Consider the following 16,275-nt stretch of genomic DNA (forward strand, 5'->3'; position numbering starts at 1 on the left):
CTCTGAAAATGTTTGTTTAGACTTTTCCTACTCTGACTTTCCTTATATGGTCTGAATAACAGCTAACATAATATCTAAGTTTTATTGATCAGCTTCTATATTCCAGGCACTTGCTTGACATAGGTTATTTCTAATCCTCAAAGCAACCTGGCAAGACAGATATTATTATCCTTTCTTTATAGCTGAGGAAGCTGAGATGCAAGGTGTTTTATTTAGGTCGTGCTGAAGGTGACACAGCACATTTGTTTCAGATTTGAAATCCAAAGCTGGGATTGTCTCTGCAGTTAAATTGTGTGTGTGTGTGTGTGTGTGTGTGTGTGTGTGTGTGTGTATGAGACAGGAAGAGAGAGAGAGCGAGGATCCTGCAATGATTATGAAAAAAAAGGATACATTTGCATGCACTTTCATACTTTGCTCCATTGTTATGATTTTAATTCTAAAGGTCAGAAAGTTATAAAGCAATTATATCCCTATCTGATTGTTCCCCACATATCTGAAACTGTTACACAAAGTAATTTACTGTTTTTAGTATCTAGCATTATAGATATATTGAAACTTTGCAAATATTCTCAGTTAAAACTGCTTTAGGCAGTGTATATGATAACAGTGCCAGTGCAGTGAAAATGCATGTAACTAGCTCTCACACAGGTAAAGGGGATGCAAGTGGTTTTTGTACATGGAATATATGATGAGTTGAGGCAGATTTACTTTTAAGTAGACATCAGCAAAGTGGACAGGAGATTCCCTGAGGTTATGAACCAGACTTAGAAAGGGCAGTAAATTCTGATGACATCATGTTACGTAGAAGGGTATGAGCACTCAGATTTTCCCTGTCTAGGTAAAAATTACAAATTCACAATCAAGCTAAAAACACATACTAAAAAAAAAATTCACACTACTGACCTTATCCTGAAGTTCATATTTTTATAGAAGACAGGAAGATAACTTTGGTTCTCATTAGATCTGGTTATTCCAACCTACCTGCCTTTTCTCTACTAAGAATCTGCTCTGCTCACTGCTTCTACACATCCTTTCCTGAGAAGAACACCATGGAGTTATCAGTTAGACTGACTATCCCCTCTCAAGTCATGTACCTTTTCCAGATAATGAGGAGATCTCTAGAACTTAATAGCTGAAACATTAAACACGCCCAGTGCTCATGGTAGAAGGATTATTTTGTTAATTAGAAACATTTCCAGGTTACTGGTTTTCTCTCTATTCCCCCTGCTTGCTTTCTGCTGTTCTGACCTCACTGTTTAATGGAGAATGCTACGAAAGGTGTTTTTGTTTTTCTTTTTAAATTCTTCTGCTTCCTATTATCTGGATGTGTTGTGTTAAATTTTCTTCTGCTTATTAATTTTGGCGTGTACATGTCTTTAAACAAAATCCTTTTCCAAATCTGCATTATACAAGCTGGTGACTTTCAGTTTTTTGTCTTTCAATGTCATTTAAGCTTAATACAATCCACGGACACTGATGAGGAATTTTAATAGGTTAGGGATGTGTATTCTCAGTGCTTCAATCAGCAAATCCATATGGAGAAACTCTGAGACACACACCATCCTTACAGAGACTGGACTCTACCTATACACCATGTAAGCTAGGGAGTCCTTCAGCTCCTTGGAAATGCCTTTCCTTTCTGCGTGCGCTGATCCGTAATGAATGCTCTCTCCACAGAACTCCTGTAGCACTTGATAGTCTGATTCATACTGACTTTTCTACCAAAGTACTCTGATTACAGAGGCACATAAATGCCAACCTCTGGGGGTGGAAGTGGGTAAAAGGGGCCTGTGGTTCATGTGTGGATCCGGGGTAATAGTGCCACAAGAGTTGCTTTAAGCACAAACTACCTCTGATTTATCCTAAACCCCTATGCATTCTTCACCATATTACACCACCTTTATTTCAATAAATGTATACTATTTGTATTTTCCCATGAAATAGTCTCAAAAGCAAAACTGACCCCAGGAGAAGGTGACAAGTTTACTCTGTAGCTTTGAGTATCTTCAAACGGATAACTGCACACTCTTGCATACAATACCTTATATTATTACTTACTGTTATAAGAATATCCTGTCAGGGAATCTGGATAACCAACTCAATGAAAGAAACTGTATTTTTAAACTCTTATTAATAGGTTGGTCTCATATAATGTATTCACTCATAGTATGACATTTTTAGTATGACATTAAAGTTATCAGACGTTTCTGTAGGGCACACACAAAAAATTCAGTTTTTATTGTTATACTTGGATTAGGTGTTCAAAATGTACTTATTTTATGATGATTTTGATTCATAAAGTATGAAAGTATTATAACAATTTACATTTTATTTTATTTTATTTTATGAGCTACCTGCAAGTAGTTTTTCCATGATGAAACCTCAGTAAGTTACTTGTGTGGAGAATTTGACACATGACAAGATCATATTTGCAACTGATTGATGGGAAAAGGAAAATCCATGACTTATGTCACCATTTCTAGATGTCAGAATGTCTGACAGCCTTGTGTAATCAAAACAGTAAAGTGCTTTCTTGTAAATTAAATAATTAAAATAGTGAGGAATTACCTGAGTAGATGGGAAGCATTCCTGAAAGGTTTAAATACTATTCTGAGTTAAGAAGAGAAATGTAACCACATGGTGATTAGGAAAAACATGTCAGATGATGATAAAGTCTGTACCTCTGCTCTGACTCTGTGAAGTGATAAAAACCGTTCTGGCTATTTCACTGGAAAAGCTAAAAGATGAAAAAATGGAAGTGAAGAATATGAAATTATAGAACTCTTATTTCCCCAGCTGTGGGGGTAATTACTTACATATCAGAGTTCCTTTAATCTCAGCATCTCACCCACAAACAATTTCTAACACTTCTTCTCAGAAGGTCTCACATTTTTCCACAGCCATGAAACTATTTAGGGCTTCCCTCTCTCATAGTTAGATTATTATCCTAACTTTAGCTCCTCCTGTTCTTACTTGTCATGGAAATAAAAGTTTCTGGTATAATCTTTTTGGCCAACACTTAAAAAAGTTATTTCACTCTCATCTTCAGAACACACAGATAGTTGCTCCTTGTTGCCTATCAAACCCAAATTGCTCTGGTAGTTCTCAAAGCTTTCCTGATTGGTTTGTATGTGTTCCTCGAGGTTATGTCCCATTACATGCCTACTTTTCCCCAGGAAACAAGCGTGCCACTGTTACTGTTCCTTGTGCACACACATCCCTCTGTTTTTGCTTATCCATTCGTGAGGTTTTAATGACAGTAGCTACGGTACTACGCTAGGTTCTAGGTTACAAACATGAATGAATAAACAGTCTCACTCCTTAAGGATTGTATGAGCTGGTGTATGACAAGCACAAGTGTCTGCAATACCATCAGGTAAGTGCAATAATAGAGTAATAAATAAGGTATAGAGTGGAAAGAGAGGGAAAAATATGAAGACAAATTTTTGATGTCATTTTGTTCATATAACCAGACGCTATTATGGTTTGTAAATTACACGAAGGCAAAGACCTTTCTTTTTATTATGTAGGTACTTCAGAAGCATAGGTTGCAAAAACTCACACTGAATACCCCATCAGATTCTTCAGAAGTCACAAGGTATTCCTGATATTTCATTCTACACAGACAGTCGATGGTAGAAGTAGAATTATTTTTCTAAATGTAAAACTACCATCTTGGTGTGGTTGGGACTACACTGGATTAGAAATAAGGTAACTTGAGCTTTAGTCCTGACTTGTCCCTAATAAGCCACGTGACTTAGAACAAGACATTTCACCTCTTTAAGTGTCTAAAAGGAGTAAGTTGGTCTAGATGTCCTTAACTTCTTCTGCTCTTACAATCTGTTAATTCTCTGCATCAACATTCCTTCAATAGACACAAACTAATAGAATCTACAGTGTGTATATCACTATACCTTGTGATATGTTTATGTCACAGATATTCAAATCTCATCATCTCTAAGCTGGAATTGGATGATTTCACAGCTACAATCAACTAAGGTGCTAACTCCCTAAGGTCAGCACACTATGGCTTTACTTCCTTACTTCTTTAATCCTGGAGACACTGGCCTGGGAAGAGAGAAACTGCAGCTCTTTGACCATAGTTTTGGTCACACAGGCAAGCAGGAATCCACATCACACTTGGCATGTTTATTGATAGTGAGACTCTGGAGTGACTGACTGAAGATTGAGACTGAGCTAACCTGACAGCTTGAGAGCTTAAAAGCATTGATTAGTGAATGTGCAAGAATCTGACCTTCCAACTGCCTCCATGTTGTGGTTTTGGTTTCTATAATAAGAGGTAAAAAAAGAAAAAGAGGAAACTTTATTCTTTTATGCTTTGTAGTGATTATTCTACCCAAACAAAAAGGGACATGAATTAACAGAAACCCTTGAGTATAATTTTAAGAATCTTACACACCAGGGACTATACTGAGGAGGATATACTCTAGGGATAGAGTTCCGTGTGTGTCCTCAGCACATATTCTCATATTAAACAATTCCGAAAGACTCCACTTCCAGTGAAGGGAGCACATACATTCTGAATTGTACTTACCATGCTGTCCATTGACAGATATTCATACTGCACTTTTTAATTAGGCGACAAAGCAGTTTTCACATATATGGTAGTTGGTGCTAATGAAAATTTACATAAGGAACCAAAGGAAATTAAATGGATGCTAAGATTATCATTTTGAACATTTTCTTTTTATTTGTGGTAATAAAAAAGTGTGAATTGAAAATCTAAGGAAAGATAACTTTTTAAAAGTGAAATGCACTAAATAAAAAGGCATGTTTATAAATACAATAAACTACCTGTGACATTTAATTTAGAGAATGTATAGCAATGGCAGAGACACATAATATTAATCGATCCTAACTCTGTAGGCTTGTGATGAATGGACTATAAAACATTTAATTAGTGTTGGTTATGCTTAAATGTTTTTTGTAAAATTAAATTCATGTTGTATAAAGGACACGATGATAATGCCTTTAGCTGTTTTACTTGATGTTATAAATACAAATATGAGAAGAGGAGAAAACCACCAGGGAAAGGAACTCAAAAGTATTATGCACTTTATCTTCACCTGATCATTTGCAGTTTTCTGACACCCTTTATGGTTGGCAAAGTTTATCAGATTTGTTTCAGTAAGTCTACTGTTCTCAAAATCTCATGTATGTGAATAATTCCCTGTTCAACTTAACTGCTATTTCGCTTTCTATTCCTTGTTTTCTTTCTTAAATATATTTGAGAATATATGGCACTTTTGTTAATGGGAAATGTTTGCAACTTTATTTTTCAGTCAAAAGAAACCATATAGAGCTTCCCTGGTGGCACAGTGGTTAACAATCCACCTGCTAATGCGGACGAGAAGGGTTCGAGACCTGGTTTGGGAAGAACCCACATGTCGTGGAACAACTAAGCCCGTGTGCCACAGCTACTGAGCACATGTGTCACAACTACTGAAGCCCACGTGCCTAGAGCCCGTGCTCCGCACAAGAGAAGCCTCCACAGTGAGAAGACCATGCACCACAACAAAGACACAACACAGCCAAAATGAAAGAAGGAAAAAAGAATAAGTAAAATGAGTAAATTTTAAAAAAGAAACCATATAAAGGATGTAATTCATGTGATAAAACAGGAGTCTTTTAGTAAACATTTACTCTTGAGTGTTACTTAAATACTCTTATAATAAGCTGTTTTGATAACAGACATATATATGACAACAACAATAACAAAAATCTGTGAACTCTCTGAAGCCTCTTCTGATTAATTGTATCATTTATTAAGAACTCCCTAGGAATTTATCTCTATGATGTTATTCAAAATTAAAATAGTCACACTCACAAATGTTTTATTTGTGTATGTATATGTTCTCATGTCTTCCAAAGTGACGTAGTTCTCAAGGAATAATTCTACTTTCTCATTCTAATTTTCATTTATACCCCCAATCAACTAGCACAGTATTTCATATTTAACAAGCATTCGATCATCATATTTAAAATCATCATAATGAGAACCTACTGTACAGCACAGGGAACTCTACTCAGTGTTCTGTGGTGACCTAAACGGGAAGGAAATCTAAAAAAGAGTGGATATATGTATATGTATGACTGATTCACTTTGATGTACAGCAAGAAACTAACAAACACAACATTGTAAAGCAACTATACTCCAATAAAAATTAATACAAAACAAATAAAGTAAAATAAAATAAAATAATCATATTAACCAAAACTTATTGGACCTGGAATGTCTTTGATTATATTCATTCCCTAACAAAATGAACAGTGTCTCTGATACCAAAAATATCAACAAATACAATTCTTTATTTTTAAAAAACTCACACCATATTAAGAAATACAAATTCTTCATTAAAAAAAGTATTTTTTTTTATGAAGGAAAAGAAAGAGTAGAGCTTGGGGTCATTGACTAATTTTTTAGATCATCTGTCTGCCACATTTGTTAAGTTGCTTACTTTTTATTGTTACTGTAACCATGAATTATAGATATCTTATAAATAAACATGTGTGAAAAAAGAATTGATTTACTATCAATGATTTATCAATTTTATAAGTATGTGACCACTTCTGAGTAACAGCCACTTATGGAAGACAAAGCTTTGCCTTTATGAAATTCAACATCTATGTGGTGTGACTATATACATTACAAGAACTATGTCTTTATCTATTTATTCATCTACTTAATATATACACCAAACATATAGCTGGTCAAGCTGCTGAATAAATCATCAAAATAAAGTATGACACTGTAGCAGTTTTAAAACACATTTTGAAATATATAGCAGTGAATAAGAATAACAAGGAAATGTTCTGCTGACTTTGAGAGAAAATATTGCATTTTGTTCTTCTTTGCATTCTCAAGAGCAACTAGCCTTGCCTTATATATAGTAGATGCTCAATAAACATATGGCAGATGAATTCCTGACCATATAGATACAGAGGGGCATGTAACATGAATTATGGAATAGAAACACAGGAGAGGGAGAGGGGATGGTAAAAAGTCTGTTTTGCAGTGATTTCTCATTAATGAGGACGCTAGCCCTCTACTGACTACTTAGCAGGAGACCATATGATCTGCTCTCTTCAGCCAGCTTATTGATTGTGTGGGTCAATGTAATCTGATGCATAAAGAACCAAGAAAGTGGAAGGTGGCATTTTCCTAGATAAATGGTAAGACGCAGCTCGTTTACATTTTCACGCACTGAGGCTCAGTAGCTCCCACATAAAGTTGAATTATTCATAAAAGCAATCCTAAAATGGACAATTCCTCCTTTATTAATAGATATGATCCTAGCAAAAGATTAGATTTTAAAAAATGCACTAAGACATCTTAAAGATAGAATCTGTATGAGCATGAAGTAAAAATTGCTCTTCCCTTTTTTATTTAGACTATCTGTGTTGTACATACACATATCAGGGTCTAGTTCTATGCTCTTAGATTATGGTGGTCCTTGGTTTCTATCTTCCTAGATACCCAATGCCTAACCATTTTACTGCTAGTTAATGCCCACACTAAATGCATGTCAAAGTGATTAGCCCTGAGAAAAAAACCAACAATAAAACAACATCCTCAATGCAAAACTTCCAAACTGACTGACCAACTATCAAAATCCCAGAAAAACAAATCCAAAATGCGAACACTTAATCCATAAAACAAATAAAAATTATTATTGAAGAGAATGAAACTATTGGATAAAAAAGAAGTTTGCATTAAATGACTGTTTTAGTATCTTCAGCAGAGTTCCTAACACAAACTCGGCACTCACAAATTGCTAGTTTATTTTCTTTCAGCCCAGGAGAGAACGTGCAGTGTTACCTGCCAGAGAGGGTCTTTCTGCTCAGGGAAGAGCTCAAAGTACTTGTGGGCTAGTTGCACTGGAGGCAGAGTTTGCAATTTCAGGTTGGTCCAGCTCTGCACGAAGTTGGCCAAGTTCACAAAGGTGTACAGCCCTAGGCGGTCATTTCCATAGTTTGACAAATGGGTCATGAAAATGCTGATCTGAAAAATAAATAAAAATGACCGTAAATATCATATGCATATGCCCTAAAGTGGCATAGAAGCTCTAGGAAGTACCTCACCTAAACGCTGAATTTCATGAGAAGTACAATTATCATTTCAGGTGGAGTGTTATGGACGGAATTGTGTACACCGCACTCACATTCATATGTTGAAACTGTAACTCCCAATGTGACTGTATTCAAAGATAGGTTCTTTAAGGAGGTACTTAAGCTTAAATGAAGTCATAAGGGTGGGACCCTAACCTGATAGGTCTGATGCCCTTATAAAAACAGACACCACAGTGCATTCCCTCCCTCTCTCTTTCTCTCTCTCTCTCTGTCTCTTTCTTTCTCTATCCCTCCCCCCTGCAATGCACAGAAAAGAGGCCAATTGGGAACACAGCCAGAGGGCGGCTGTCTTTAAGTCAGGAAGAGAAGTCTCACCGGAAACTGAATCTTCTGGCACCTCGATCACGGACTTCTAGCCTCCAGAACTGTGAGCATAAATGTCCGTTGTTTAAACCACCCAGTCTGTGGTGTCTTATTATGGCAGCTTGCAAAGACTAATACAGGTAGAAAGCCACACATCTGATTTCTATCAAAATCACTCTTAAGCTCACTCTGAAAATAAAAATTGAAATTGGGATTGACATCCCCTCACTGCCCATTAAAAGTATAGTATTACTTTACATAACAGTTTTTTCCCCCATTGTGGAATCAAAACTATCAAATCCAATAATCTAATAACTCCCAACCTAGAGAAGAACCAGAATTAGACCAGTTCTAAAATTAAAAAAACTGTTCCAGACCTTTTTTTGGTATAGATATGTATACAGGTTGAAATGAAATCAAACTCAAGAAAACTTGTTTTTCTTTTTTCTTTTTTTTTTTTTTTGTGGTCTAATGACTCATGAGTATGAAACGTACAGTGTGGGGAATACAGTCAATAAATATTTAATATTTTTGTATGGCGATAGATGGTATGGCTAGATTTATCATGGTGGTCATTTTTAAATGTATAGAAATAATGAATCAATATATTGTGAACCAGGAACTAATATAGTGTGGTAGGCCAATTATACCTCAAAAACAAACAAAGAAACAAATATACCAACTCATAGAAAAAGAGATCAGATCTGTGGCTACCAGAGCCGGTGGTGGGGAGTGGGTACTGGGGGAGGGAGAATTGGATGAAAGCAGTCTAAAGGTACAACCTTCCAGTTACAAGCTAAATAACTATGAGGGATGTGATGCACTATATGATAAAGATAACGAACACTGCTCTATGTTATATATGAAAGTTGGTAAGAGAGGAAATCCTAAGTTCTCATCATAAGGAGAAAATATTTCTTTTCTAATTTCCTTTTTTTTTTTCTTTTTTTGCAGTACGTGGGCCTCTCACTATTGTGGCCTCTCCCGTTGCGGAGCACAGGCTCCGGACGTGCAGGTTCAGCGGCCATGGCTCACGGGCCCAGCCGCTCCGTGGCATGTGGGATCCTCCTGGACCGGGCACGAACCTGTGTCCCCTGCATCGGCAGGCGAACTCTCAACCACTGTGCCACCAGGGAAGCCCTCTAATTTCTTTAATTCTGTATCTGTATAAAATGATGGATGGTCACTAAACTTATTGTATTCATCATTTCATAATGTATGTTAAGTCAAATCATTGTGCTGTACACCTTAAACTTATACACTGCTGTATGTCAATTATATCTCAATAAAACTAGAAGAAAAAAATAATAGAGCATTAGTTTGCATAAGAATTAAAAAAAAAAAAACACTGATAAGGTAGTGTAAGTCAAAGGTATCAGGTTCATGGAATGTCCTTTACTAGAATGCTGAAAAGGATCCTCTGAGGAAAGCCCATTAAGATGATTAAAGATATTCCTCACCAAGGTTGAAGGTGGGGAAGAGAGTGGAAGAACTTGGCCTATTCCCCATAAATATCGCCTAAAAAGTATATAGCGCTTACTATGTGCTAGGCATAAATCTAAGCCCTTTACTTGTATGAAATGATTAAGCCCTCACAACAATCTTATAAGGTAGGTACAGTTATTGTCCCCTTCTACAGATGAAGAAACTGAGGCACAGTGAAATAATTTGTTCAAGTCTCACATCTAGTCATTGGCAAAGCAGAATTTAAAACCTAGGCAAATCTGACACATGATATATCCGAAACCTTCACCCAAATAGTTTTATGTATAGAGTTTGACATCCATCATTGTTTTCCAATTGCCATTTTGAAAATAAAAGACAAAGAATATCTATTTATAGAAGAAAGTGGAAAATTTATGTAAGTATTATCTTGGCAACTTAAAGTGTTTTTTTTTAAATCAGAATGACAGAACATAAACTATTTTTGGAATCTTACATGAAAACTTTTCAGAAAATGACTTATAATATTTGAAAATAATTTTACTGACAGACTGCAAATTTATCTTTGAAGGCAGTATCACTCCTATCATATTTTCAGTCCATTTCCCCCCCTTCCCCAGGGTATATTCAAAGCTTTTTATTCTGAAGGTCAAAAAAAGAGAAAAGCTATTTTAAAGAATATTCTTTACGTAGCTTGTTTGGATAGAAATTTAAATTAAAGCCCTCAAATTCTAGTTGATACAATGATCTTAAAATTCATGTGGAATCACTTGAACAGGCTCAGGGTAACTATGTCACTGATTTTTACATTGGCCAAACTCTCTCTCACTCTTAAGCTCTTTTTCTTTTTTTCAAATAGGAAATGCTCTCTTGGCAGGACTTAATTATAGAGTTTTTAGAACATAACATAGTATCAATACTTGATGACCATATAATTGCAATCGTTGTCATGAGAACTTCTTTGTAATCACCACAAAATAATATGCATTTGATCCCAATAAGTCTGCATTTGTTTCATGTTAAGACAGTTAAGCAGGGTTCTCCATGATAATTATAGTTTCTTGGGACTGAAAAACCAGGCTAGTGCCTGAATGCCTGAAGAAATACAATAACGTCCTAGAAATCTTCCACCTGCCCTCTAGCACTGTTATTTTAAGATGGAACTTTAAGGCACCTGTAAGTGTCTAAAATCTGACAAAATTGTAAATAAAAATACTACTTGAAGAATACTGTAAAAATTATTTTTATATCGTGGGCAGATGTATACCATTTTGTTAGGGTATTGCCATAATGCTTCTAAAGGATTTTGTGGCCCACTAATTCTAAGTCATTTATCCAGAATCTCTTTAGGAGAACAAGCCTTGCTTTCTGAAGGAAGTATAACACTGATGCAGGGCAAACGGAAAATCCACCTTTGGAAGAAAGCAGAGTCTGGAGATGTTGCATGGTTCTAAGCTGACGCATGCTTCTGCACTTAAATGTTCCTTTGCCAAGAAAAATGATGAGCACCCTGGCCACAACAGTTGAAATCACTGTGTACAGGGTAGCATGTGTACATGCTTTACTGGTTAGAAATATATTAGTGCTGGTACATGGTCAGTTGACTGCACTTTCAGAAGAAAGATTCTGCAAGCACAGCTTAACTGTGCATATCTGACTTGCTAAAAGCAGCTATTGTGCAGACAGAACATTTTAGTTTTAGTATTTCTGGCCACATGGCTTGTTTATAAAAAGAAAAAGTAAAACCTATTCAGAGAGTGTAGGAAGAATAAGACAAATTAAGAATGGATGTGGTTTGAAGCATAAATAAGGGAAGTGGAAAGAAATGCACTATGAAATATTTGCAAATAATTTTTCACAGACATAGTATATTGCTATTATTTTTTATATGACAGTGTATGTTCCTCCACTTATTCTGTGTTATTATTTATTTATTTATTTTGATTGTTATTTCCTTAAGGATACAGTAAGACTATTCTGGCTCAATACTCCCCAAAACATCATCTAGAAAAGGTATGACTGTGCTACATTGGTGCAAATGGTTTGCAGATGCAAACCCACTGTACCTTGAAATATTGCAGCTCAGAGATCTGCATGGATTCAGACAAGCAGCAGTTTACCTCTCACATGATAAAGATGGGCAATAACACCATGTTCGATGGATGAGTTTAAGAATAAGATATAAAATGCTAATGTCAGCAGGCCACCTGCAGCAGGCCTTCCAGAGGGGTCACCGAGGTCGGGCTTCTATCACCAAGCTGGCCTCTGGGCTGGCCCCCACCTTGTCATTGATGCTGCTACATATGTCCCTTCCTCAACTCTCAACACTCTCAACTCCATTATAAGCGAACAAGAAACAAATCTACATTCTACATTTTACCTGTTGTAAAAATTAAAAACCAATCTTGAAGGCACTCTCATAGTCTAATTATTCATTAAAAATATATAACAGCATTTCTCAATGTCAGATGCAATATGCATGGACTAAATTTAGGAAGATCATTACCTGTGGAATAAATCCATTTAATGATGTGTCTATAGTCCAAGGAAAAAGGTGGTTTTAAATAAAGTGATGTATAAATCTTGATAATAGGGAATTGCATAAAAATAATGGAACTCTAAGGATAATCTTTAAATGTGGGTAAAAGCACTGCCTGTTGTACAGACAAACAGGATAGCATCAATATTATGTAAATGTGGACAAGTGGCTGTTCTTCTGAGTCTTTAGTTGCAAGTCATACAATTGTTTTGTATAGCATTTTACTTTGCCTCTCTTACTAAGTAGAAAGGATAAAGGAAAAAGGGAAAAATAAAATAAAAAACAAAGGCTTTATTTTATCCAAAAAATGAAGCATCGACCCTCTCTAAATTGAGCTAAAATATTTTCAGACTGCAAATACCAGAACAGTTTTCTGGCTTTTCCTACTTGTATGACAAGCACAATGTCATTGTAAATTGTATGGATATTAATATCCATAGCCAGAATATCAAGTATAGTATCTTAAAATAGAATTTAAAATCTTTTTAGAGCATGTATTCTTATTTAAAGTACACATTAAATATTTGGATATAAGTTCTGTGCCTTATAGTGCCTTTAAAGATGAAATCATTTACAGAGTTGTTGGATACATAGCTCATAGGAAAAACACATTATTATAACAAATACAGAAACAATAGCTTTGCAGAGAAAGAAGAGATGTACTCTGTTTTAAGGCAGCTTGCCCTGTGCTCATGACACAGCACAGAACTTTTCAAGATAAACATTAAATATTAGCAGTTAGTTTCCATTTTTGCCTCTGTGGCCCTGTCAGTGTACTGCTTTTCATAAAGAGTCCATTGTGTCTAAAAATATGTCCATTAGTTTGTTAAATTATTGATTAGGCTTTTAGTTCTCATAAAATGTGAAGATAGATAGAAAAAAGGGGAAGACAACTTTGATGGCTCGTCTTATGTGCTTTGGCATCATACTCATATTTTTCTTATAAAAGGCAATTTTATGTCTTCATTTGTTCTTAATATAGGCTAGAACCACACAAAAGATACAAGAGTTAGATTATGCTTAACATTACCAATATGTATGCCGGTACATTTCCAGATTTAAACACTAATGACATAATTGTTGTGAAATAATTAGAGGCCCCCCAAGTACTACTTTTTGGTCCTGGGCAACTAATAAGTTGGTATATGCATACATCTATGTCCTCAGATGCCAAAAGTAAGGAATATCTGCTCAAACCTAATATAATTATATTACTCTGCCACTCAATCTAAAACCCATCATTAGATTGGAATTCACTATTGAGATATACAAGTTTACTTTTTAAAAAATGTATCATATATTGAATGATTGGTCAATGAATGATCATTTTTAAACACATGATGTTGTTGAATCTTAATGTGAATTTATTTAATAACTTTGCCATGGGATTTTATGTTCATTTTTGCTGTATTGATTAGGTACTAAGAACTCACCCTAATTTTTAAAGAAAGGAAATGAAGGTCAAAGTGTTTAAGTGATCTTTCTGAGACTATAGAGGAAATCCTAGCAAATCAGTGCTCAAAGTTGGGCATGCAAGTTCAGAATCAGTGCCCTCTCACATCCAGTGTTCTGCCAGAGACTTTGGCAGCTTTGGCAGTTCATCTAACTTCTATTTTCTGCTTTTTCTCCTTCTATTATTTTAATTACCTGGTAGATTTTATTTGTAACAATATTAGGTTAAAACTAACATTTCTTTGTGTACTTTTCCTAGAATTGATCCAACATAAAATTTCACTTATGTATTAAATTTTTTTGGAAGAAATAAAAGTCAATATTTCAATATTTATATTTCTACATACATACATTTTAACTGATTATTGACTCTGAACATTTCAAGATAATTCACCCTGAAGAGAGAAATGGTTATTTCATTTGCAAAGATTAGCATATTTCTTAATATAAATGTGTTATAGAAAGTAAAAGTAACTCCAACCTTCCAATCTTAAAGAAACATGTTTGGGGCTTCCCTGGTGGCGCAGTGGTTGAGAATCTGCCTGCCAATGCAGGGGAAACGGGTTCAAGCCCTGGTCCGTGAAGATCGCACATGCCGTGGAGCAACTGGGCCCGTGAGCCACAACTACTGAGCCTGCGCGTCTGGAGCCTGTGCTCCGCAACAAGAGAGGCCGCGATAGTGAGAGGCCCGCGCACCGCAATGAAGAGTGGCCTCCACTCACCGCAACTAGAGAAAGCCCTCGCACAGAAATGAAGACCCAACACAGCCAAAAGTAAATAAATAAATATTTTTTAAAAAAGAAACATGTTTGACTTTAACAGACCCTTCAAGATATATCCCTCTAAGAACTACTCTTAGAAGGAGAAAGAAAAAGAGGAGAAGAAGAAGAAAGGAATAAAGAATGGAAAGAAAGAAGGAAGAAAGGAATGAAGAAAGGGAGGGAAGCATGGAGGGAGGGAAGAAGGCAAGTGAGCAGGAAGGAAGAGAACAAAAGGAAGAAAGAGAAGCAAAGAATAGCTCCAAAATCAAACATCTCACCATCTGTAGGGCAGATGGACAGGAAAAAAGTAGGAATGATTTAGTTCATGGCTTTTAAATCTCTACTGAGTAAACTGAACGCTTCTGAATCTATTGATTCAACCACTCAGGAAACTTAAGTGAAACTAAACCACTAAGCAGAGGGAGCTCTTTTGCTCCACATGACTTTCAATGTGGTTTCATGTAAGATGTGCATCACCACAGGCATTTATAATTAATTACTATTCTTAGTTGATGTTTCAATACCCCACACCCTTGACTATTAAAAGGAAGACTTTTCTTGGGTGTGTAAAAACAAACAAACAAAAAAAACCCAAACTAAACCTTTTCTCATAAACCAAACTAAACCTTTGTTTTTAATTTGGAGCAGGTTTAATGAAGAAAATAATGCTTATCAAACAGTTTAAAAAACAAAAGAGTTAGTAATTAAAATATTATCCTGGGAGTCTCTATTGCATAAGTCAGAAAATATAGAGAAAGGACTTTGGGTTGCTGTTATAATTCACATTGGTTTGGTTTGCACACAGTGGGACAGTAGCAATGTGAAATTTGGAACCAGAATGTCTGGGTTTGAGGACTGTCTCTGCCTTACCATATCAATTAATTTCTCTGAATCTCTGACTTTTCTACTGTAAATGGAAACAATACCTTACTTTACAGTTGTATGTGATGCTCCAATGAGTTGGGGAATTCCAAAATATTTTGTAAAATGAAAAACATGGTATAAAATTTATCATTATGCCCATTCAATTAAGGTAACTATGGAGTAGTTAACATATCAAATATAATTTTAAATCAGTTGATATATATCTCAGCGATAATAATATCTTTTGGAAGCAAAGTCAGTGTTTCTTTGTTCCACTGAAATAACTGCATATATGGTGCTTATGATAATTACTGTGATTTCTAGTCAAAACAAAAAATGTTGGGTATATTTACACCAGAGTAAAAATCACTAAGTTTGATACCTAATATATGAAGCTCTTTTGTAGTTTTCATGTAATTTCTTAATAAATGCAAGTTTTATCCCCCAGAATCACCTCTGACAGCTGCAGTTAAAAATCAGTATAGGAGGAGATTGTTAAATGGAATCCTTTGTTTCATTTCAAAAAGTGCCATGAGGAGATTTTAGAGACAGGACTCAAGGGCAGTAGTGCCATGAGCTGATGTCTGCTTTGTTTTACCCCTATGCACCCTAAATCAAAGAGCAACTCCAGCCCTCTCCCCTGCCCTTAAAGGGACTCACCACTTGCCATATTATGTATTTGTTTGGTTATTTATTGTTTCCACATTCCCATGTTAGAATGTAAGCTCCCTGTGTCTAGACACTCTACTGTTGCTATATCCT

At 35.6% G+C, this 16,275-nt stretch overlaps 1 protein-coding gene across 2 annotated transcripts in view; it reads right to left on the reverse strand.

Moving 5' to 3' along the window:
* LOC132483405 (bifunctional heparan sulfate N-deacetylase/N-sulfotransferase 4) overlaps positions 1–16,275 on the reverse strand; it is a 244,592-nt gene that overhangs the window by 40,110 nt on the left and 188,207 nt on the right. For both annotated transcript variants that reach the window (XM_060088706.1, XM_060088700.1), the window contains exon 6: positions 7,841–8,023. In XM_060088706.1, coding sequence (XP_059944689.1) covers positions 7,841–8,023 — 183 coding nt within the window. The remainder of the gene's footprint in view (positions 1–7,840; positions 8,024–16,275) is intronic.

Source organism: Mesoplodon densirostris, chromosome 1, assembly GCF_025265405.1.
Source record: "Mesoplodon densirostris isolate mMesDen1 chromosome 1, mMesDen1 primary haplotype, whole genome shotgun sequence".
NCBI classification, from domain to species: domain Eukaryota; kingdom Metazoa; phylum Chordata; class Mammalia; order Artiodactyla; family Ziphiidae; genus Mesoplodon; species Mesoplodon densirostris.